The 24,646-nt window shown below is 43.5% G+C and overlaps 1 protein-coding gene and 1 long non-coding RNA gene across 2 annotated transcripts; one reads left to right on the forward strand and one right to left on the reverse strand.

The window, feature by feature from the left end:
• Positions 1–1,482: 1,482 nt before the first annotated feature.
• ASB13 (ankyrin repeat and SOCS box containing 13) lies at positions 1,483–21,650 on the forward strand. The gene is made up of 6 exons (XM_040413379.1): positions 1,483–1,671; positions 16,864–17,051; positions 18,679–18,829; positions 18,927–19,061; positions 19,264–19,455; positions 21,344–21,650. The coding sequence occupies exons 1-6, from the start codon at positions 1,605–1,607 to the stop codon at positions 21,469–21,471; spliced, it is 861 nt and encodes a 286-aa protein (XP_040269313.1). The 5' UTR covers positions 1,483–1,604; the 3' UTR covers positions 21,472–21,650.
• Positions 6,259–22,987, reverse strand: LOC120984483. The gene is made up of 3 exons (XR_005775268.1): positions 22,868–22,987; positions 9,986–9,992; positions 6,259–6,271 (listed from the first exon to the last, which is right to left on the reverse strand). It is a non-coding gene; the product is annotated as an uncharacterized LOC120984483 (long non-coding RNA).
• Positions 22,988–24,646: the final 1,659 nt, after the last annotated feature.

A 24,646-nucleotide genomic window follows, 5' to 3' on the forward strand; every position in this document is an offset into this window, starting at 1 on the left:
ATTCTGTGAAGTTCTGTGCTGACGTACCGTAAGGCAGCTACACAGAACAGCTGATCGGCGGGGTCCTGAGGATAGGCCATCACTTAAAAAAGGCTGGACAACCCCTTTTAAGCCTCATGCATACGGCCGTTGTTTTGGTCCGTATCCAAAGCCGCAGTTTTGGTGGCTCGGACGCGGACCCATTCACTTCAATGGGGCCGCAAAAGATGCAGACAGCACTCCGTGTGCTGTCCGCATCTGTTGCTCCGTTCCGTGGTCCGCAAAAAAAATATAACCTGTCCTATTCTTGTCCGTGCTTTGCGGACAAGAATAGGCAGTTATATTAAAGGCTGTCCGTGCCGTCCCGCAAATTGCGGAATGCACACAGACGCCATCTGTGTTTTGGGGATCCGCGATTTGCGGACAGCAAAACACACAACGGTTGTGTGCATGTAGCCTTAATCTAACGCATATGAAAAATTGCTAAATTGTGTCTGATTACAAAGACAGCAATCATCCTAGTCTTGAACAGGTTAAAGGGGTTTTCCCATCTCAGGGGCATATCGCTACACCAAGAATAAAGCCCCGAATGCCCTCCATTTATTTCTTTGGGACCGCTGAAAATAGCCGAGCGATGGCTCGACTATTTCCGTGGACCCCGTAGAAATCAATGGGAGCGGTGGCTGCGCAAGTGCAGTGCGCTCCCATTAACTACTATGGGGAGAGCACTTGGTGGTGGCCGGACCCAGGGTCCTCTGGCCACTACCTTCCCCGCTCCGTTCTCGGTGGATATGCCCCTATTGTCTCAGATGGGAATACCCCCCTAAGGCCTCATGCACGGTCCGCAAAATACAGATAACGTCTGTGTTGCATGTTATTTTTTTCTGACCTATTGACGTTAATGGACCACATTCTTTTGAATAGACATATGGACGGAGAAAGCATGCATATCCTTCATGTGCTTTCCTGCTCCATGTCTGTTCCTCAGAAGATAGAACATGTCCTATACTTGGCTGCAAATTGCGGTCCGCAGACCGCGCGATTAAGCCACAAGTGTCCCTCTGTTCTTAGTCATAGCAGCTCGAAACGCGCAAGTGTATATGATTGACTTTGTATACAAGTTTATTACTCTGGACATTTGAACTCCTTCAGCGTATAGGCGACCATATTTTATCAGTAGGTCTGTGTGTTATGTCCATAACAGGTGCAGTACACCGCCCTAGAGGTCCTTCCTATATTTTATTATGACATGCCAGGAAATAACATTAGAAAACTGCCTGGCAGGATGTGAGGTATTTCCCTCATTAGGTTCCTGTAAACGTCACTGTTCTCAGGCAGCCGCAGTTAGAAAACTACAAGTCCCAGCATGCTATGAGAGCTGCAGCCTGTGGAATAAAACGTCATTGCAAATGGCGGGCTGAGGCAGGAGACGGCCTGGTTCAGGCTAAATAGCACATGACTATAATTTCGATGCGTGGCATACAGTCACGTGCGGCCCGGCTACCGCCTAGTCACGTCAGAACGGAAAACTACAACTCCCGAGATCCTTTGAGAAGTTGTTTTCCTCTGGTCACTCCGTACAGGAAGCATTTTTAAATGCGTAGTAAATCTAGGTCAACGTTGTCATGGAAACCGGAGCAGCTCCATTGACTGCGCCGTCTGCTCTGAGGGGCCCTGTAATCGGAGACATCGGTAGGAGCTCGTGCCCTGAGTCAGTTATCTACATTGTGAGCAGTCAGGATGGGGCAGAGTGCGCATGCGTGGTGTGGGCAGCGCTAGTGGTCGTGTCAGTACCACACACTGCTGGTTTACCACCGACCATAGGAATAACTAAATGGTTCTGGGGCAGAAATCCATACAGTTAAATTTTGGATTCTTCTTTCCAAAAAATGCCCACAGACGGAGTGATAAAGGAACTAGTTTGAGCATGGTTGGGATATTTCTAGTGATACAATTGTATTATGGGTTCGGGTTATCTAAGAATTCCGGTCCGTGGTAGCAGAATCCATAACGGAATTCTTAGATAACCCGAACTTTGTACGCCGAACTTGAAAACACGAGTTTTCTCAACACTAATTATGGGAAATATGTTTTCATTGGTGGCACCTTCCCAAACGTCGTAGGCCTCCTGCACATGAACGTGTGCGCCCCGTGGACGCGCTGCAATGCACGAACACCGACTGTGGGGCAGCCGCAGCGGGTCGCGGACCCATTCACTTTAATGGGTCCGCGATCCGCCCGTTCCGCAAAAAGATAGGACATGTAGTGCTTCCGTGGGTTTCCGTTCCGCAACATTCCGCATCTCCGGATTTGCTGACCCATTGAAGTGAATGGGTCCGCATCCGTGATGCGGAATGCCCACGGAACGGCGCCCGTGTATTGCGGGTCCGCAAATGCGGTCCTCAATACCGCCACGGGGCGCACATGTTCGTGTGCAGGAGGCCTTAGTTATTTAATCCTTTAATGACCAGGACATTTTCCATTTTATTTATTTTTTTCCTTTTTGTTTCTTACTCCCAGATCGCCCAACGTCATTTTTATTTTTTCATTCACATAGCCGTATGAGGGCTTGTTTTTTGTGGGACTCGAAGCACTTTCTAATGGCACCATATACGGTTGCTTAAAATGTGGTGGGAAGGGGGAGGCGACCCCCAAAAAATGGCAAATCGGCCATTTTGACTTCTATTTTTTTTCTATTTCGCAGTTTGTCGTGTATTTTATATTTTAAGTGTGGGCGTTTTCTCACATGGCAATGCCCATGATGTGTATTTTTTTTATTGTTTACATATTTTTATTTACATTTTAGGGAAAGGGGGTGATTTGAATTTTTAGATTTTATTTTTGAAATCTTTTTTATTTTTGAAATCTTTTTTTTTTTTATAGCAAGCAATCATCAGATTGCTTCTCTCATGGACTCCAATGCATTAGTACTAGAGTCAGTGAGAATTCTACTATGTTCCTGTGGAGCCCTGCCACAGGCAGGGGCTCCATAGAAACTAATATGCGGCAACCTCCTGTCACACAGGAGGACAGGGGCTGTCAGAAACACGGTCTGGCTCCCCTGATCCCCCGCCAGGGAAGCGCGCTCTTCTGGTTTTTTGGGCATCCAGATGCCCTGGTCACACTTAACTATGGCATCTGAAGGGTTAAAAGCCCACGATCGGCATTACCACCCGTCGAAGACATTAGTGCAGGGTGTCTGCTGTTTAAAACCCACTGCTATAGGGGTTCCAAAAATAGCAGATCGTCATCTAGTCTATTTCCAGCAGTCACATAGCGGTGAATATAGATGTGCCCGCACTTGCACTTTTTGAAAAATTAGTGACCCATTAATCCCTTACCGCACCTTTATGTAATAGCAGGCAGGGGTGGGCTTGGCATTTCTGGGGGCCCTAATAAAAAGAAATTTGAGTGAGGTGTTGCCAACATCGCTGTGTAGCCCCAGCCTAAATTTTTACGACGACCACTCTGCTTGTCCTTGTACTAATCCAGGCCTTCTGCTAAAGGGGCTGTGTGGTTTGAGGATACTGATGACACCACCTGACACCCCCACCGATCAGCTGTTTAAAGGGGTCCTGGCGCCCATGCGTGCGCTACATTGACTTCAATGTTTACCTGCACGCTTTCTAGGTAGCAGGATGGTGCAGGGTAATTACTGCTTCCTCCTCCATTCACTCAAATGGGATGAACAGCTGTAATTACACTCCATGTGTCCGCGAAGTCCACAGATACATTTGAAGGCCATTGCACCTGTCAGGGCCCTACGCAATTGTATAGTATGTGGTCAACACTGCCACTGATAGTACGTCAAGGGCCGGAGACCGTTAACCCTTTCACTGCCAGGGAGGTGTGGACCTTTTTGTAGTTCTGGTAACCAGGACAATTTTCGCAGTTTTGACACGTACAAATAAACCAAAATTTTGAAGTTTGAAAATCATACTAACCGCCCATACCCATATATTTTTCACTGTCAAAATGCCACTTAGCACTTTACACACACAGATATTTTCACGCAACTTTACGTCAAAATGTAATTTTTCATAAAGGTTGCAATTAGTGGTTAAAAATGAAAGTTATATGGACCACACCTCCTAAAATAAAATTTCGACATGTCCAGAGTTCATACATACCACTTAGGCCTAAATTTACATGCAGATATTTTCATAAAATCCCCAGACCTGTAAAGAGCAAACATCTCTTTTTAAGCTGGAAATTATAAAGAAGTACCAACCTATAAAATGCAGGGATTACACTCCTTGAAATGTAAGTGAACCCCCAAAACCTGACAGCAGTTAACGTGATGATTGCAGCTTTCCTGACGGACTGTTGACCACCATGTCCACTTTCATGTAACTTTTTCACAAATAGTAAAAATGGGGGGTCACTTACTATCAGATATACACCCGTTTTATAGAGTATATCTGGCGCAGATTGCGGCGCAAAGGTTATCGGTGCCGCAATCTGCAATTTTTCACTGTTCACACCAGGTCTAAAAAGGGGGCGTAAAATGGACAGGAAAAGGGGCGGCGGGCCTGGAGGCCCTTCTTATTTATTATTTTCTACGCCTTTTTAGGCGTAGAAAATTGTCTAAATTTAAGCCAGCAAGGAAGCTGTTTTACATTTAGAGTGGCGGTGGAAGCGCCGAAGTTATGTAGAAGATCCACCGCCAGCGCAATGGGTTATTAAGAGCGGTGTCTAAAACGCCGGTCCTAATAAATGACCCCCCATATTTTCAAAAGTTGTGTAGAAACAAACATTTGTGCCTAAAGTTCACATCTAAACAGACGTTTACACATAAAGTGTAAAAATGATATAGTGCAGTGTAGAAAGCGTATATACACCACAAGTGTATACATCAACACGAGCTGGTGCTCGTAGAACCACTGAAACACAGGCCATGTATTATCTGGAAGTCATCCATAAAGGCATTACAAATGTATACGACAAACAGCCGCCATGTTGCCAAAATATACATTTTCTGAGCGCGCGCAGCATACCGTGTATAAAAATATAACTTCATAATCAATACACACAACCACCTCCGTGCAACTTTGCTGCAGTCGTTGTATAAAAAATTGGCCGAAAATTTACATTTTGGACTAAAATGTGTACTCTAGTCCTTATGATACATAAATATACAGTGATCCCTCAGGATACAATGGCCTCAGGATACAATATTTTCAACATATAATGGTCTTTTCTGACCCATCGTAAGTTGAAACTAGACTCAACATACAATGCCTCAGACTCAGATCCAACCAACCAAGGTCACTTCTCTGGTAGCCTTGTTGTATTAGTTGCTAGTTATCAGCTATTCCTGACTTATATGTAAGGACTTGTTTTATCACTCTTTAGTTATCTGCTTATTTTTCTTAAATCTTAATTTTCTCATATCTTGGATGACATTTGGGGCTTTGGAACCCATTACTCAACTTACAATGGTTTTCCTGGAACCAATTAATATTGTAACTTGAGGGACCACTGAAGTATGCAAAAAAAAATAAAAAAATAGGATGTGAGGAGTTCCTAGACAGCACACGTTAGAATAATGCTAAAACTGCAGGAATGCACCAACCGATTACAAGTATTGGGAGTTATGTAGTTTATAATTTCCATCCCCCTATGCAAATTGTAATCCTAATTGACAATGATAAATTCCTAAACCTGATATAATGCATTAAGTAAGGCCGCTTTTAGACGGGTACAATATGGGGGCTTTATTGCTCCTGTATTATGACCTGAACCTCCTGTAGTTATTCAGAAAAGGAAATAGGCCCCTTTCACACAAGCGAGGTCCACACATCGGACTTGCAGCGTGAGTATGCGGCAGCTCCCGTCCTGACCTCCCAGCACTGACGGGGTCGCATTGCATTATATTGATTTATGATGCTATGTGACCTTACAGTTCTGGAATGTATTGGATAACACTGGCAGCATTATGTCGGTGTTATCCAATACATTCCAGAACTGTAAGGGTTACACAGCATCATAAATCAATATAATACTATGCAACCCCAGCAGTGCTCCGGAGGTCAGGACGGGAGCTGCCGCATACTCATGCTGCGAGTCCGATGTGTGGGACTCGCTTCTGTGAAAGGGGCCTTAGAGTGGCATATCTCTGGTTCTTATGAACCGCAGGAGGTCCAGGTGATTATTCATAATATTGGCAAAAAAAAAGGCATTGTATTACAACCTGTTACAACAAGGCAGTTGAATACTGGTAATTTTTGAAGAAAAAAACTACAGTGCCTAAAAATAATTATTTATGGTGAAAGTCAGTGAATGAATTTGTCTTTTTTGACTCATGAAAATATTGTCCATCTATCAGAAATATATTAGATTTCTCTTTACCAATGACCATCATCGCTTTTACTACAGCTTGTAACTAGTATCACTAGAGAAGTGGTGCATATATTTTACTGTATAGATCAGGTATGGACAGAATAGGGATACTGTAAAATGTAAACCTTTTTGTGTTTGTGGTGTGTTTGGTGCAACGTATTTGGCACTGTGGTCTGGACACTGGTAAACGTCTGGGTGATGGCATCAATCAGTGGCCTAATTAGGTGCAAAGGGGTGATTAGATGAGCAATCGGTCATGTTCTTAATCCTTTTCTTGAAAAAAAAAAACTCCATGTCATAAATATGTTCTCTGATTGATGGGGGGAAGGGGCATTGATAACATGCACAGAAATCCATGCTATCCTCCCCCTGGGGATATGTACAGTTACAGTCTATGTCTCTCACTGTGTGGTCTGTGCAGCCTGTCACTACTCATCCCCCCCTCACTCCTCCTCCAGGATGGCCGACATCTCAGCCAGCTGAAAGGGGAGAGGGCTGCTTTACCAAGGCATATCTAGCTGCTTTACATTGGGAGATATAGCATTTATAAATTGGGTCAGAACTACGTTTCTAGGTGCTGTAGCTCCTGATGTATTGAGGCTAGTGCTGCAATTCTTAGGTTGTAAGCTTTAAAATAAACCTTACATAATGCTACCATAACCTGAGAACCAGCCATCAGTAGCAAGGATGTTGTATAATTCTATAGGAGTCATGGAAGTACATTTCCTGCATTCTCGCTGTTCAGAACTGATTATTTTGGTGCTGTATAGACGATGCAGTGAATACCGCAATCTCATGTTGGCCATATTGTAACCCCATGAAATTGTAAAGGATGCCTATATAAATAATTGAACACGTGTCACCTCTTTATCGTGTTGCATAGACAGACTTAACCCCTTAGTGACCACTAATACACCTTTTTACTTGTACTTAATGTACGCCTTATTACATGTACTTAAAATGGTGCATTAAAAACTATAACTTGTCCTGCAAAAAATAAGACCTCATACAAGTACATTGATGAAAAAACAAAAAAAGTTAAAGCTCTTGGAATGCAATTTTAAAAAAATGTGCATGGTCACTAAGGGGTTAAAGGAGTCATCTCACTACAGCAAATGTCATTGATCATATAGACAAAGTTAACCCCTTAATGACCGGGCCATTTTGCACCTTCGTGACCAGACTGATTTTTGCAAGTCTGACGTCATTTTATGTGGTAATAACTTTGGAACACTTTTTTACTTATCCAAGCCGTTCTAAGACAGTTTTCTTGTGACACATTGCTCTTCATGTTAGTGGTAAATTTGAGTTAATATGTTTTACCATTATTTATTAAAAAAATCAGAAATTTATAGAAAATTTGGAAAAATTAGTGATAAAAAAATAATAATTTGAATTTCTCTGCTTTTAAGGCAGATCGTGATACCTCACAAAATAGTTATTACTTTACATTTCCCATATGTCTACTTTATGTTGGCATCATTTTGAAATGTAATTTAAATTTTTTAGGACATTAGAAGGCTTAGAATTTTAGAAGCAATTCTTACATTTTTTTAAGACAATTTCCAAAACCCACTTTTTTAAGGACCAGTTCAGCTATGAAGTCACTTTGTGGGCCTTACATAGTAGAAACCACTCAAAAATTACCCCGTTTTAGAAACTACACCCCTCAAGTTATTCAAAACTGATTTTGCAAACTTTAATAACCTTTTAGGTGTTCCACAAGAATTAAAGGAAAATGGAGATAAAATGTGACAATTTCACAATTTTTGGCAGATTTTCCATTTTAATAAATTTTTCCTGTAACACAGAAAGGGTTAACAGCCAAACTAAACTCAATATCTATTACCCTGATTCTGCAGTGTACAGAAACACCCCATATGTGGTTGTCGACTGCAATATGGGCGTACAGCAGAGCTTAGAACAGATGAAGCACGATATGGCTTCTGGAGGGCAGATTTCACTGGAATAATTTTCAGGTGCCATGTCGCAATTGAGAACACCCCTACAGTGGAAACCCCCAAGAAGTGACCCCATTTTGGATACTACACCCCCAAGGAATTTTTCAAGGCCTGTAGCGAGCACTTTGACCCAACAAGCGATTCATAGAATTTAAAAATATTTGGCCGTGAAAATGAAAAATTTCATTTTTTACAAGAAAATGTCGCTTTAGGCCCACATTATTTATTTTCCCAAGGGGTAACAGAGTAAATTACCCCCACAATGTGTTACCCATTTTCTCCTGAATATGGCAACACTTCACATGTGGTCGTGAACTTCTGTATGTGCACACTGTAAAGTTCAGTTTATGCATTCAGTATCCTACAAATACAGTTTCAATTATTTTTTTGATAAAACGATCAAAGGGGGTTTAGTTATAGTCAACAGAGGTGTGGTAGATTCTAAAACAATCTTTTATGCAAAGACCCGGCTTTGAGGGCCACGTCTTACAGGGATGAATTGTGTCTTTCCTGATTCCATTTCTGGAGCATACCCGACACCTGTTTTGTGGCCTTCTCTGTGTCTCTGTGGGGGGGAAACTACCCCAGGGAAATGCTGTCCTCGTATTATTCTGCTCTCACCTCCTGTGGCCCTGCTCCCTTCCCCTTCCTGTTCCCCAAATAAAAAGGTCTTTATTACTTTTTCTTCAAAGTGCAGGAATTTTCCTCTGTTTTCTGCACTTCTGTATATTACAAAAGCATTATAGAGGGCAATTTGCGTCAGGTGCAATGCCAATTTTCTATACCTTGCCCGAATTTTGCGGAGGGCAGTGTATGGTTGCAGTACCTGGTCTGACCGACCCACCCCTCCCATAAGCTTATTATAGTCCTGGATGCACACAGGTTTGGGGACTGATTCTGTGGATCCACGAACTGGGACAGGGGTGGGTCTGTCAGCATGTATGGTAGTAAGTACAAAGACTTCATGCTTGTCTTTGTACTTAAAGGGGACCTGTCGCCTAAAAACTCCTCCCAAACCACCAGCATTACCTTAAAGTAGCCAGCAGTATGTTCCTAAAGATCCTTTTCTTCCTCCGGCCAGATGCACCAAAATCTTGAAAAACGAACTTTAATCTCCTGCATGCGCTATGTAACAGCAGAGTTCGAAGTAAAGGGGACAGCGGCCTCCTCGATTCAAGGCAGGATAACCGCGCCCCCTTTCCTGCCCCTTCACCTCTGACAGCCGCGCTCGTGAACATCTGACGCACACTTACACTCGCCCGCCTTTGCTGAACAGCCAAAAGCTATCGGCTGTCAATCAAAAGCGAAGGTGCAGGAAAGGGGGCGTGGTTAGCTTGACTTGAAGCGAGGAGGCCGCTGCCCCCTTGACTTCAAACTCTGCTGTTACATAGCGCATGCAGGGGATTAAAGTTCGTTTTTCAAGATTTTGGTGCATCTGGCCGGAGGAAGAAAAGGACCTGGATACTTTAAGGTAATGCTGGTGGTTTGGGAGGCGTTTTTTAGGTGGCAGGTTTCCTTTAACAAGCATCATGTTATCATTGCAAACTGCCCTGCTTTCCCTCACTCTTATTCCTTGGTCTATAAAATTTTTAGGCAGATGTTTTTGGTTTCGTCTGATAGTTCCGCATGCAACAGTGTCTCTGTTAAACAGGCGTTTCAGTAGTGGGACACTTGTGTAGAAGTTGTCAAGGTACAAGTTGTACCCTTGACCTAGCAGGGGGTGAATCAAGTCCCATACTATTTTGCCTGCTATTCCAAGAACGGGGGGCACTCTGGGGTTTCGATTTTTGAATCTTTTCCCTCGTAAACTCTGAATTTATGTGTATAGCCACTTGGGCGTTCACATAATTTCTAGATTTTGATGCCATATCTGGCCCGTTTGTTGGGCAAGTATTGGCGAAAATGCAGTCTGCCCTTGAAATGCACAAGGGATTAATCAATGGACAGATGCTTTTGGGGGTTGTGGACCTGGCCAAATTTGAGATTATAATAATCTATAATGGGCCCATTTTTGTATAAACGATCGTATCCAGGATCATTAGGGGGTGGACAATCTGCATTATTGTTATAATGTAGAAATTTCAGGGGAACTTCGAATCGGGCCCTGGACATAATGGTGCGGTATATTGGCGTGTGATATAAAAGGTCATTACTCCAATATGACTGTAGTGATGTTTTTTTTTTAACTATCCCCATATTAAGTATTAGACCCCAAAATGTTTTCATTTCCACAGGTGTCTTTGGAGTCCACTGAAGGGGTCTTGCATAGTATGAGTTGGGGTGGGCGGCTAAAATTTGATTGGCATAAAGATTAGTTTGCTCCACCATCATGTCTATCAATTCATCAGAAAAAAAGGTGGAAAAAATCAGCTTCCGTGAACCCTGCAGTGTTCACATGAATACCTGTAGTGGCCGTAAAGTCCGGCACCTGAGGTACAAAGTTAGTAGCAGAAGTCCAGCTGGGGTCATTTGTAGAAGCTGATGCGCAGCTAACTCTACTCCGTCTGTGAGAGGGTTCGTCAACTGATGAATCAGAAGAAGAGCTATAGATAAGAAAAGGTTCTTCTTCTCCACTGTCAGAGTCCGACTCTGAGGCTAGTATGGCATAAGCCTTTTCGGCGCTGTACACCCTTGAGACATTTTGTAACTTTAACAACTAATATTAACCCCTTAGCGCAGAACGCCGTGCATGTACGGCGGGGAAAACTGTGCCAAAACGCCGTACATGCACGGCGTTCATTTAAATGCTCCCCTGCCGAGATCGCGCACCTTAAGCGCAAATTACCTTGCTGTGTCGGGGACCGAACAGCTCCCCCTTGATGGCCAGGGACCGATCAGTAGTGGTCCCGGCCGCAGATCACCGCCACACATCATCTTGTCCCAACGAGCGATCTTGCGCGTGTGCGCATGCGCGCACACATCTCCTCTTCTGGCATCCGGCTGTCGCTGAAATGTGAGGATCGGAGATGAGATATAGCTTTCTGTACATAATTCATTGTGATTGGTCCGTTCCTGACTGTGGACCAATCACATTGAGTTATGTACAGAACGCTATCTCTCACCTTCGATCCTCTCATTTCAGTGAGAGAAGTGATCGGAGGCATAGTGAAAGTTAGACCTGTGAAAAAAAACAAAACACACACACTCCAAAAGTGCCTCTCATTTGTCCCCTGTGACCCTCATTTGTCCCCTGTACCTGTGTGCTGTCTGCCAATAGTGACAGTACATCAGCACCCCAGTCCCTGTCATCCATACTGTCAGTAACCTGTTGTTGGCAAATCATTAGGGTTAGTTAGGGAGTTATCAGGGTTAGAGCTCTTGTTTTAGGGTAAGTTAGACGTTTATTGGAAAAAAATAATTAATAATAATAAAAAAAATAATAATATTGGGGACGTCCGTACTGGTCTCCGATTATAAATACTCTGTTTCAAACCCCCCCCATACCTCTGAACCTCTATCTATCTGTGACCAGTCCTTGTCACTGAATTTGCCAGCATTTTTTTCTGAATAAACATATATATATATATATATATATATATATATATATATGTCTCAAGGGTGTACAGCGCCGAAAAGGCTTATGCCATACTAGCCTCAGAGTCGGACTCTGACAGTGGAGAAGAAGAACCTTTTCTTATGTATAGCTCTTCTTCTGATTCATCAGTTGACGAACCCTCTCACAGACGCAGTAGAGTTAGCAGCGCATCAGCTTCTACAAATGACCCCAGCTGGACTTCTGCTACTAACTTTGTACCTCAGGTGCCGGACTTTACGGCCACTACAGGCATTCATGTGAACACTGCTGGGTTCACGGAAGCTGATTTTTTTTTCTACCTTTTTTTTTTCTGATGAATTGATAGACATGATGGTGGAGCAAACTAATCTTTATGCTAATCAATTTTTAGCCGCCCACCCCAACTCATACTATGCAAGACCCCTTCAGTGGACTCCCACGACCCCTTTGGAAATGAAAAAATTTTGGGGTCTAATACTTAATATGGGGATATACGGTCATATTGGAGTAATGACCTTTTACATCACACGCCAATATACCGCTCCATTATGTCCAGGACCCGATTTGAAAGTCTCCTGAAATTTCTACATTATAACAATAATGTAGATTGTCCACCCCCTAATGATCCTAGATACGATCGTTTATACAAAATTCGGCCCATTATAGATCATTATAATCTCAAGTTTGCCCAGGTCTACACCCCCCAAAAGCATCTGTCCATTGATGAATCCCTTGTGCACTTCAAGGGCAGATTGCATTTTTGCCAATACCTGCCCAACAAACGGGCCAGATATGGCATCAAACTCTACAAACTGTGTGAAAGCCAAAGTGGCTATACACATAAATTTAGAGTTTACGAGGGAAAAGATTCAAAAATTGAACCCCCAGAGTGCCCCCCTCTCCTTGGAATAGCAGGAAAAATAGTATGGGACTTGATTCACCCCCTGCTAGGTCAAGGGTACAACTTGTACCTTGACAACTTCTACACAAGTGTCCCACTACTGAAATGCCTGTTTTCCAGAGACACTGTTGCATGCGGAACTATCAGACGAAACCAAAAACATCTGCCTAAAAATTTTATAGACCAAAGGATAAGAGTGAGGGAAAGCAGGGCAGTTTGCAATGATAACATGATGCTTGTTAAGTACAAAGACAAGCGTGAAGTCTTTGTACTTACTACCATACATGCTGACAGATCCACCCCTGTTCCAGTTCGTGGATCCACAGAATCAGTCCCCAAACCTGTGTGCATCCAGGACTATAATAAGCTTATAGGAGGGGTGGATCTGTCAGACCAGGTACTGCAACCATACACTGCCCTCCGCAAAACTCGGGCATGGTATAAAAAATTGGCATTGCACCTGACGCAAATTGCCCTCTATAATGCTTTTGTAATATACAGAAGTGCAGAAAACAGAGGAAAATTCCTGCACTTTGAAGAAAAAGTAATAAAGACCTTTTTATTTGGGGAACAGGAAGGGGAAGGGAGCAGGGCCACAGGAGGTGAGAGCAGAATAATACGAGGACAGCATTTCCCTGGGGTAGTTTCCCCCCCACAGAGACACAGAGAAGGCCACAAAACAGGTGTCGGGTATGCTCCAGAAATGGAATCAGGAAAGACACAATTCATCCCTGTGAGACGTGGCCCTCAAAGCCGGGTCTTTGCATAAAAGGTTGTTTTAGAATCTACCACACCTCTGTTGACTTTAACTAAACCCCCTTTGATCATTTTATAAAACACCCCCTTGAAACTGTATGCTGGTAAAAATTCTAATTTCCTGTTTCTCCACATTTCAATTGGCATTCTAATAAAACCCATTACAAAGCTAAAAATTCTCATTACACCCTTAGATCAATACCTTGACGGGTGTTGTTTTACAAAAGGGGACTAGAACTTTGTATGTTCTGGTAGCTCAGTGCCTCTGCAATTTGATGACATATAATATACAACATATTTCTTTGATATAATTTGAGACCCTTGTTTCTTTTAGCTGCTATATTTGGCGACTATGTCCTACCATATAAAGCTTATATATATATATATATATATATATATATATATATATATATATATATATATATAATATAAAATTTGTAGGATTCCGAATACATCAGGTGTTGCTTATCAGTACACTGAACTTTACAGTGTGCCCATACAGCAGTTTACGGCCACATATGAAGTGTTGCCATATTCAGGAGAGAATGGGAAACAAATTGTGGGTGTAATTTACTCTGTTACCCCTTGTGAAAATAATGTGGGTCTAAAGAGACATTTTCTTGTAAAAAATAAAAAATTTCATTTTCACAGCCAAATATTTCTAAATTCTATGAATCGCTTATTGGGTCAAAGTGCTCGCTACATGCCTTGAAAAATTCCTTGGGGGTTGGAGTTTACAAAATGCGGTCACTTCTTGGGGTTTTCCACTGTGGAGGTACCTCAGGGTGTCTTCAAATGTGACATGGCACCTGAAAATTATTCCAGCGAAATCTGCCCTTCAAAAGCCATATAGCGGTACTTTCCTTCTGCGCCCTGCCGTGTGCCCATACAGCAGTTTACGGCCACATATGGGGTGTTTCTGTAAACTACAGAATCAGGGCAATAAATATTGAGTTTGGTTTGGCTGTTAACCCTTGCTTTGTTACTGGAAAAAAATTAACTAAAATGTAAAATCTGCCAAAAAAGTGAAATTCTGAAATTTCATCTCCATTTTCCATTAATTCTTGTGGAACACCTAAAGGGTTAACAACGTTTGTAAAATCAGTTTTGAATACCTTGAGGGGTGTATTTTCTAAAATGGGGTCATTTTTTGGTGGTTTCTATTATGTAAGCCTCACAAAGTAACTTCAGACCTGAACTGGTCCTTAAAAAGTGGGTTTTGGAAATTTTCTGAAAAATTTCAAGATTTGCTTCTAAACTTCTAAGCCTTGTAACGTCCCCAAAAAATAAAATGGCATTCCCAAAATGATCCAAACATGAAGTAGACATATGGGGAATGTAAATTAATAACTATTTTTGGAGGTATTACTATGTATTATAGAAGTAGAGAAATTGAAACTTTTAAATTTGCACATTTTTCCAAATTTTTGGTAAATTTGGGTATTTTTTTTATAAATAAAAATGATTTTTTTTTACTCCATTTTACCAGTGTCATGAAGTACAATATGTGACGAGAAAACAATCTCAGAATGGCTTGGATAAGTAAAAGCGTTTTAAAGTTATTACCACACAATGTGACACATGTCAAATTTGCAAAAATCAGTCCGGTCCTTAAGTAAATTTTTGAAATTTTTTTATTTTTATTTTTACTAATAAATGTTAGTCTATCTAACCTATCCTAAAAATAGAGCGCTAACCCTGATAAATTCCTAATACTAAGATAAGGACCCAAACACGCTTTCTCTCCAATATACTAAATGAGCCCCAATTTTTATTAATTTTTTTATTCAGAAAAAAATAGAAAAAAAAGTGCTCCAAAAGCAGTGGTGCTTTATATCAGTCACTGGTGACAGACATTTGTCACTGCTGGCAAGATCAGTGACAAGGACTGGTCACAGAAGATAGAGGTTCGGAGGTATAGGGGGTCCTGAGGTCCCCAAATAATTTTTTTACTTGTTTATTGTCTAACTTACCCTAAAACTAGAGCTCTAACCCTGATAAATCTCTAACTAACCCTAATGAATTCCTGATGCTAAGACAAAAAGCTTTCTGACAGGTTACTGACCGGAACAAGTCATTGGTATGGATGACAGGGACTGGGGGGTTTATTGAAGGGTAATTGGGGTGCTGATGTACTGTCACTATTGGTAAATCACTGACAGAACACAGTGACAGGTCATATACTGTAGTAGGGACAAATGAGGGGTGATGATGGGTCACTTTTAGTTTTTTTTTTTTTGTTATTTTTTATTTTTTTTACAGGTCTTTGGCTCCGATCAATTCCCTCACAGAAATGTGAGGATTGAAGCTGAGCGATAGCTTTCTGTTACATAATTCATTGTGATTGGTCCGTTCCTGACAGTGGACCATTCACAATGATAGCTGGATGGGACTACAGGAGGAGATGTGTGCACATCCGCACAATCGCTGACAGGGAGGAACATACGTATCACAGTGATCTGCGGCCGGGACCACAGCTGATTGGTCCCTGGCCGTCAAGCGGGAGTTTTTCGGTCCCCGACACAGTGGGCTAAGTGGAGCTTCAGGCGCACAATCTCGGCTGGGGAGCATGTATGGCGGAATGCGGTCTGGCACAGCATTCCCCGCCATACATGCACGGCATAATGCGTTAAGGGGTTAAAGGGGTTTTCCAGGATTTTAATATTGATGACCTATCAGATTGGCTTCATACGCTTGAATGAGAATGAAACATCTCATTGAAGTGAATAGTACGGCTTGTAATTACACCTGCTCACCGCTGCGATGTCGACGGCAGGCAGGTAAACAATGAAGGGAAGACTGTGTGCTCACACGGAGCATGGCCTTCTCTTCAACCAGCTGATCGGCGGGGGGGCCGGGTGTCAGACCCCCGCCGATCTGATATTGATGACCTATCCTGAGTAAACACTAAAAATAATTTAATACAAGGCACTTACTAATGTATTGTGATTATCCATATTGCCTCCTTTGCTGGCTGGATTCATTTTTCTATCATATTATACACTACTCGTATCCAGGGATTGCAACCACTCTGTAATCCATCAGCGGTGGTCGTGCTTGCACACTACAGGAAATAGTGCCAGCCTCTCTGGTGGCCGGGACCGTGGGAGTGCGCATAGGCACACATGCGCAGCATCTCCCGTCCTGGCCATCTCCGATCTGCTCTGCAGCAGTGGCCATGACCCCTGGAAAGGAGCCATGTATAATGTGATGGAAAAATTAATCCATCCAGCAAAGGAGGCAATATGTACAATCATAATACATTAGTTAGTGGCTTGTATTAACTTTCTCTACATGATAAATGCCACTTGCTGAAGTGAGACAACCCCTTTAATATCACCATGTATATTACTAGCATTAAACAATGTTCTGTAGCCACCCTGAATTTTCATTTATTGTGTCTCATACAGGAAACTGGGTCGACCGGACACCGGTCCATGATGCATCGAGACAAGGTCAGGCTCTGCAGCTCAGACAACTGATCGAAAGTGGAGTTTGCGTGAATTTGGTCACAGTGGACTCCATTACACCGCTACACGAAGCTTGTCTTCATGGCCACACTCAGTGTGTGAAGCTGCTGCTCGCTGCTGGTGCACAGGTTTGTAACCCTATGGATTGGTTTACTTAAATGTGTATTCTGGTGCTAAAAAAATATATATTCCATTTGCAAGCTCTTCCCGAAATTACGTTTTTCTAATTTAACTTCACTTGAAATTTCACTGATTTCCCTCACATTTAAAGGGGTATTACAGTGAAGTAACTTAATAAAAATAAAAAAAATGCATTAAAGGGGTTATCCAATTTCTCAAACCGCCACCCCATGTTCCGGGCCCCTTACAGGTAATATACTTACCCCGCTCCCGGGGCCGCTCCTGGTTCCCGCACCGCCGCTGCTGCTTCTCCCTGTACACGGATGAAAACATCCAGTGTTAGGGGGGAGCAGCCAATGGCAGACGGGGACAAGCCTCCCTAGCATCGCGGGTGACGCTAGGGGGACTCGTCCCCATCCCCGCCTGCCATTGGCTGTTCGCCCCCCCCCCCCCCCCCCTCAACACCGGATTTTTTTCATCCGTGTACAGGGAGAAGCAGCAGCGGCGGTGCGGGAACCAGGAGCGGTGCAGGGAGCCGGGTAAGTACATTTACCTGTGAGGGGCCCGGTACAAGGGGGGGCTGTTTGAGAAATTGGATAACCCCTTCAAGGCTGCAAGCTGTGACCCAACCCAACCAGAACCCATACCTATACATATAACCTTGCAAATCCATTTGTCTAGCTCCTGTGTAAACTTGCAACACACTGAGAGAATCATGGCACCTGATCTTCCCTCACAAGACTACAATCCCCACAATCCCTAGCTTTCCTGCTGTGTTGATGCTCATTGATTGGCTGCCTGATATACAGTCCGGTCACGCCCCCTCTACTCAGTAATCACCAGCACACAGTAACTATTAGGTAATTATTAATGCTGAATTAGTCTAAAACACAAGTTATATTTATGGTAACCGGAGTACCCCTTTAATACCCTGTACCGCAGACTGGAAGCTGTGCAATTCTGTCGGCACATGTTAACCCCAACTGGTAACAGCCACCTGGACCTTCATTGCAAACTGCTAGCAGTTCATTCATAACTTCTAGCAGTAATAATAGAGGAATTGCACAACGTAGAATCATAATAAAATTGTTATTAAATGGAAAATACAAGAATTTTATAAAAAAAAAAAAAAAAAATGTCAGGAGAGGTTACAGGTCTTCAAATAGAGCTATTGACTTTTCCCCACGGCTCAGTTGACCTCCTCTCTCTGCACCACTGATTGGCGTCCTACAATATTACTAACAGCAACAGGGGCGTTGTCATTACTCCTTCAGGCTCTGCTCTCTGTGTAACTGCTGTGCCCTCTGCACTTTGATTGACAGGGCCAGGTAGTGATAACCTCATCATACCTGGTCCTGTCAATCAAAGTGAAGAGGGTGTGGTAGTTGCAGAGAGAGCTGAGCCTCTAGGAGTAATGGCAATGCCCCCGTTGCTCCTAGAGGCTCATTTGCATATAATACAACAGCATCTTTCTCATCAATGCGGGCACATATGTACATGGGACCAACACAGATACCTTCAGCTGCCAAGCGCACATGTAACAGGTCAGCCAGTGTCATAGGTACAAACCTGCTGACAGACGCCCTTTAAATCTTAGACGTTTATGGTGTATATGTCACCTCTGGGACCATATAGGTAGATGCCAGAAATATTGATTGCAGTACACCCCTCTGTGATGCCTCTGCCGCAGGAAGTCTGGAGTGTATAAAGGTGCTCCTGGACCATGGAGCTAAAGTGAACCCTCCGCTTTTTACTGCGTCTCCTCTTCACGAAGCATGCATGAGTGGTGAGTGCATCCTCTGCGGATGGTCTGCAGTCATTTTGTTTTTTATCTAAATCTTTACGGTATATCTTCATATGATTGTTATATTTTTTAATAATAGGTAAACCTGATTGTGTGAAACTTCTAATAGATGTGGGGGCAAATCTAGAAGCTCATGATTGTCATTTTGGTACCCCTTTACACGTAGCATGTGCAAGGGAGCACTTGGAGTGCGCTAAAGTATTACTCACTGCAGGTAGGTGGAGAGCTTTGGGTTTACGTCTATGATTTAATGCCTTCCTGTTCCCCCCTGTCTATACATAGCTTGTGATCACAATCCAGTGGATAGGGGATAACTTGATATTACTGGAATACTCTTTTCGGACACATCATATTCAGTGTTTTTTTTTTCTCTATGTGCCTCATAAAATTCTGATTTTGGGATATATTTTTTAAAGGAGCTAATGTCAATGCAGCAAAACTTCATGAAACAGCGCTGCATCACGCTGCCAAGGTGAAGAACAAAGATCTTATTGAAATGCTGGTGGAATTTGGAGGAAATGTGTATGCAAGGGACAATCGTGGAAAAAGACCTGCAGATTATACCTGGCCAAACAGTCCCACTGCTAAATGCTTTGAATATCATGAAAGTAAGTTCTGTCCGGTTCTTGTTGGTTTATTTAACCCCTTCAGGACCTAGCCATTTACCAGGCCGGTGCATTCTTTTGCTCCTTCTTTTTCTCTGAGAGTGTCTTCCACTCCTTGTTCATAAATAAAACCCTGGAGCAGAAATTGGAAGTAACAAGAACTGTATTGCCAATATGCCAATAACTACGTGTATTGTGGACTGCCGTAAATGTGCAAAATAGAATTATATTATGTGCATCAAACTCCACCATACAAAAACCAAAGCAGATTTACTGTGATGTCATTTACTTTAAAAGGGTTTTCTGAGACTTAAAGGGGTTTTCTGGGTTCAGAGCTGAACCCGGACATACCTCCATTTTCACCCAGGCAGCCCCCCTGACTTGAGCATCGGAGCAGCTCATGCTCCGATGCTCTCTTTTGCGCTGCGCTAAATCGCGCAGGGCAAGGGCTCTTTTGTTTATAATAACACACTGCCGGGCGCAGGCTTCCGCCCGGCAGTGTGTTCGGTGATGTCACCGGCTCTGATGGGCGGGCTTTAGCGCTGCCCTAGCCGTTTTACAGGCTAGAGCAGCGCTAAAGCCCGCCCATCAGTGCCGGTGATGTCACCGGGCTCCCTGAGCAGCGGGAAGAAGAGGCTTCAGCGCTCCTTAAAGGGACCCGGTACGTCACCGAGTCTAAGAAAACTTCACTTCTGGCAAAGAATTTCCTGTAAGAAAACAGGGCTTTAGAAACATGTGGAAAAGGTAGGAAATGGATGTATGTTATATGTATGTCTGTATTGTACTAATGGAACAAAGTTCTCAACCCCGGACAACCCCTTTTAAATACTGATGACCAGTCCTCTGAATAGGTAATCAGTATCTGAATGGTGGGGATCCGACACCCAAAACCCCCCGTTGATCAGCTATTTGAGAAGGCATCTGTGTTCCTGTGAGCGCCATGGCCTTCTCCATGTTTACCAAGCATAGCACCATACATTGTATAGCGGCAGTGCTTGGTAGCGCGGCTTAGCACCATGGAAGTAAATGGGGCTGAGCTGCAGTACCTATACATGTGATCGATGAATGTGTTGTCATTTGTCCTAGGTGTCAGACACCACCAATCAGATGCTGATGACCTATCCAGGGGATAATAGGTCATCAGTGTTTGTGTCTGAAAACCTGTTAATGCGGATTTGCATATGGTGGGATATGTATGCCTGAGTGTAAGAGCATTACTGCTGTATTCTTGATTTATATCACAAGGATCCAAATGTTATCATGTACATGAACCCTGAGAGTGGAACTACAATAGCCAGATGAATCTGTTTTCAGATACCAATGACTCCTGATGAATCTGACTGACCCATGGGGTCCATCAGATTTTAATCAATTTTCTGGTATTTTTGACTGCAAAAATACTTCTGCAGACTGTTCTATTCTTAATGACAAATATATTTGGACTCCGGACGGTAAGAGCATAAAGGAAGCCTGAATAGATCCTTAACTTTGCATTTAAAAAGGACCTGTCACATCTTTATGGAACTCAAACTGGCCACATACCTTTACAGGTCTCCACCTCACACCTCAATGACGGAGTTGGTGTTCCATTGACACTGGATGGTGGAGATTGCCCATCTGACAATTCACTAGTATCAGGCGCTAAAACTAACCAATGCAATTGCAGGCAAAAAGGGGGAGTAGCATCAAATGCGTGAAGAAAAAAGAAACGCCTGTAGGACCGTTTTAGTTATGTGACAGGTCCTTTATATCACCTAGTATCTTTGTAATTTAAATTGTAATGTTTTTTTTTTTTTTTTATCTTCTTAAGAAAAGTCATAGTTCTGTAGTGGATGGCATTTTCAACCAACCTTCAGATTACATTCTAATTTGTCTTTTTATTTTTTTCCAGAGACCCCTAGAACCTTGTCACAGCTCTGCAGACTCCGGCTCAGAAAAGCCCTCGGCCAGGGAGCAGTGCAGAAGGTTTATAAATTAAATCTTCCACAAAGACTTATGGATTATCTTGCATATAATTGACTCAAGTAAACCTATGTGCATATGCCCCTACACATTGTACATACAGTCCTGCTTACAAGTACCTCGACTCTGTTAGGCTACTTTCACACTCGCGTTTTGGCTTTCCGTTTGTGAGATCCATTTAGGGCTCTCACAAGCGGTCCAAAACGGATCAGTTTGCATTCTAATGCATTCTGAATGGAAAAGGATCCGCTCAGAATGCATCAGTTTGCATCAGTTCAGTCTCCATTCCGCTATGCAGTGTTTTGGTGTCCGACTGATGAAACTGAGCCAAACGGATCCGTCCTGGAACACAATGTAAGTCAATGGTGACGGATCTGTTTTCACTGACACAATCTGGCACAGTAGAAAACGGATCCGTCCCCCATTGACTTTCAATGGTGTTCATGACGGATCCGTCTTGGCTATGTTAACCTCATAAGGACACAGGGCGTACAGGTACGCCCTGATGTCCTAGTACTTAAGGACACAGGGCGTACCGGTACATCCTGTGTATTTCAGATCATCGCCGCCCGGCGGGCGGTGATCAGGACAAGGTGCCTGCTCAAATCATTGAGAAGACCCCCCGTGACCCCCCCGTGTCGGCGATCGGCGCAAACCGCAGGTCAATTCAGACCTGCAGTTTGCGGCTTTTACATGTTGCGATGTCCGGCAGACGGCGGTGCCATCGGGTCCCCATGTGGCTGTAGGGGGGATCCGATGGCATGGAAGGCAGCGCGATGCCTTCCTTAGGCATCGGCGCTGCCTTACGGTGATGAGCCTGTGAGATCCAGCCCCCTGGATCTCACAGGGCGGAAGCTGTATGAGTAATACACATTGTATTACTCATACAGCCAATGCATTCCAATACAGAAGTATTGGAATGCATTGTAAAGGGGATTAGACCCCCAAAAGTTTAAGTCCCAAAGTGGGACAAAAAATTAAGTGAAAAAAAAGTTGAAAAAATAAGTTTTCCCCCCAAAAAATTAAAACTTTCAAGTAAAAATAAACAAAAACGTAATTTTCCCCAAATACAGTAAAAAAAAAAATTGGTAAAAATTAGGGGGAAAAAAAAGACAGCAGTGCCGAGGCCCTCTCACTGTTTACCGCCGGGCCGCCGGCCCACTGACGTCACGACTAGTATCAACTTGAAGTGAACAGAGCTTAGCCCCGCCCACGCTAGTTGATACTAGTCGTGACGTCAGTGGGCCGGCGGTAAACAGTGAGAAGGCCGCGGCGCTGCTGGAGCACCGCTGCCTTCTCAAACAGCTGATCGGCGGGGTTCCCGGGTGTCGGACCCCCGCCGATCAGAAGCTGATGATCTATCCAGAGGATAGATCATCAGTTAAATGAAAGTGCAGAACCACTTTAAGGTGAAAATGAGCCCGGTCCTTAAGGAGTTAAAGATAATACAAACTGATCCGTTCGCACATACCGCGAGTGTGAAAGTAGAGTAATAAACGAACACAAAGTCCATAAGCGAAGTGTCGAGATCTGATTTATTGCAGATTCTTCAATAGCTACAGACAATAGAGACTTCATTTGCTTCTTAAAATTATCCATTCATCCGTCTTTACCAAGGGGCAAAAGGGGCAGCTGCCCCGGGCCCAGTTTCTCCTGGGGGGCCCAAGGCAGCTGCCTCTTGAGCCCTGCTAGCCACTGCCCCGGGTGTCAGGCTTTCAGCTACACAGGAGGTGCTGCCATGCCATGCCTGCCGGCACTGAGTCCAGCCAGCGTACTGTGAAAGCTGTGATCTAGTCTAGGACCTTAGATTACATCATCACCATGTGACCAGTAACCTAGCAATATTACTGGTTACATGGCTATGAGGTCATCAAAGGTCCTACAAGGAGTGTTGCAGGAGAAGTTTGGAGCTTTTTTGTGTGAAGATTACATCAGAAAAAGGTGTCAGGGGCTGTTAGGCTAATATACTGTAAACTACAGTATAGTGGGGTGCTGTATACTGTGTGGGGGCCGGGCTGTATACTGTGGGGGCGGGGGGCCTGTATAGTGTGGGGGGCGGGGGGCCTGTATAGTGTGGGGGGGCTGTATAGTGTGGGGGGCTGTATACTGTGTGTGGGGGGGCTATACTGCTCTACTATATACTGTGGGGTACTGTATAGTGTGGGGTGCTATACTGCATACTGTGTGGTGCTGTATACTATAGGGTGCTATACTGCATACTGTGGGTTGCTGTATACTATAGGGTGCTATACTGCATACTGTGGGTTGCATGTATACTGTGCGGTGCTATACTGCATACTGTGAGGCGCTGGGGTGCACTGTAACGCTGGGGTGAGCCGAGCGCTGGTCTCCTTCCTGCAGAGCGGTGCCCACTTCCAGCCTGAGCCCAGCTGCCCAGAGCACTGATCCTGAGCCGCTGGAGTCTTCAGAACTGGAAGTATTTACAGTCATTCACTGTACTCTACCAGATGTGTGGATTTTTTGTGTGTGTGTTGTGGTGGAGGGCGTGATTGCCTGCTAAGGTGTGGGAAGGCGGGATCCAGGGGGCCCAAGTAAATTTTTGCCCAGGGTCCAATCAATATTAAAGACGGCCCTGCATTCATCAGAGGTGATCATATTGTTTCGATAAGTACTCGTTGTCAAGTTGTTTTTCATTTCTAAATATCTGTATTTGTAAAACATGTCATTTATTAGGACAATTAGTTGTCTGCTTCTCCAGCTATAATGAGCATGTTACGTACAACTCTAGTAAAAACATATGCCTTGAATTATGTGTTCCTGATGGATCCCTGCCATACTGTTTGTTAGGAGGTGCTAGAAGTCACACAGATGTAACTGGAGTACCTATTTTCAGGTTAATAACATGGTGAGTTTTTACTGAAGCTAGACAAAATTAGCTCTGGGACAAATGTTTCAATGTTAATATCTGAGCTGCTGTAGTTTTAATGTGTATCGTGACAGCTAGTGATGACCGAAGCAAACTTGAGATGTTACGTCCGTAGTCTCTTTGTTCATAACTCTGGATTAATACTGTACAGAGATCCGACTGGTACCTCGGAACCGAATCCAAGTTTTCCACTTTAAAAATCAATTACCGAAGTTATTCAACAAAGTCACGCGCGACTTTGTGAATAACTAACTTTGGCTCATCAGATCCCATACATTCTAATACTTTATGGAGACGGATCTCCGTACAGTATTAATCCGAAGTTATGAACGAAACTACTTCAGA

Source organism: Bufo bufo, chromosome 1, assembly GCF_905171765.1.
Source record: "Bufo bufo chromosome 1, aBufBuf1.1, whole genome shotgun sequence".
NCBI classification, from domain to species: Eukaryota; Metazoa; Chordata; class Amphibia; order Anura; family Bufonidae; genus Bufo; species Bufo bufo.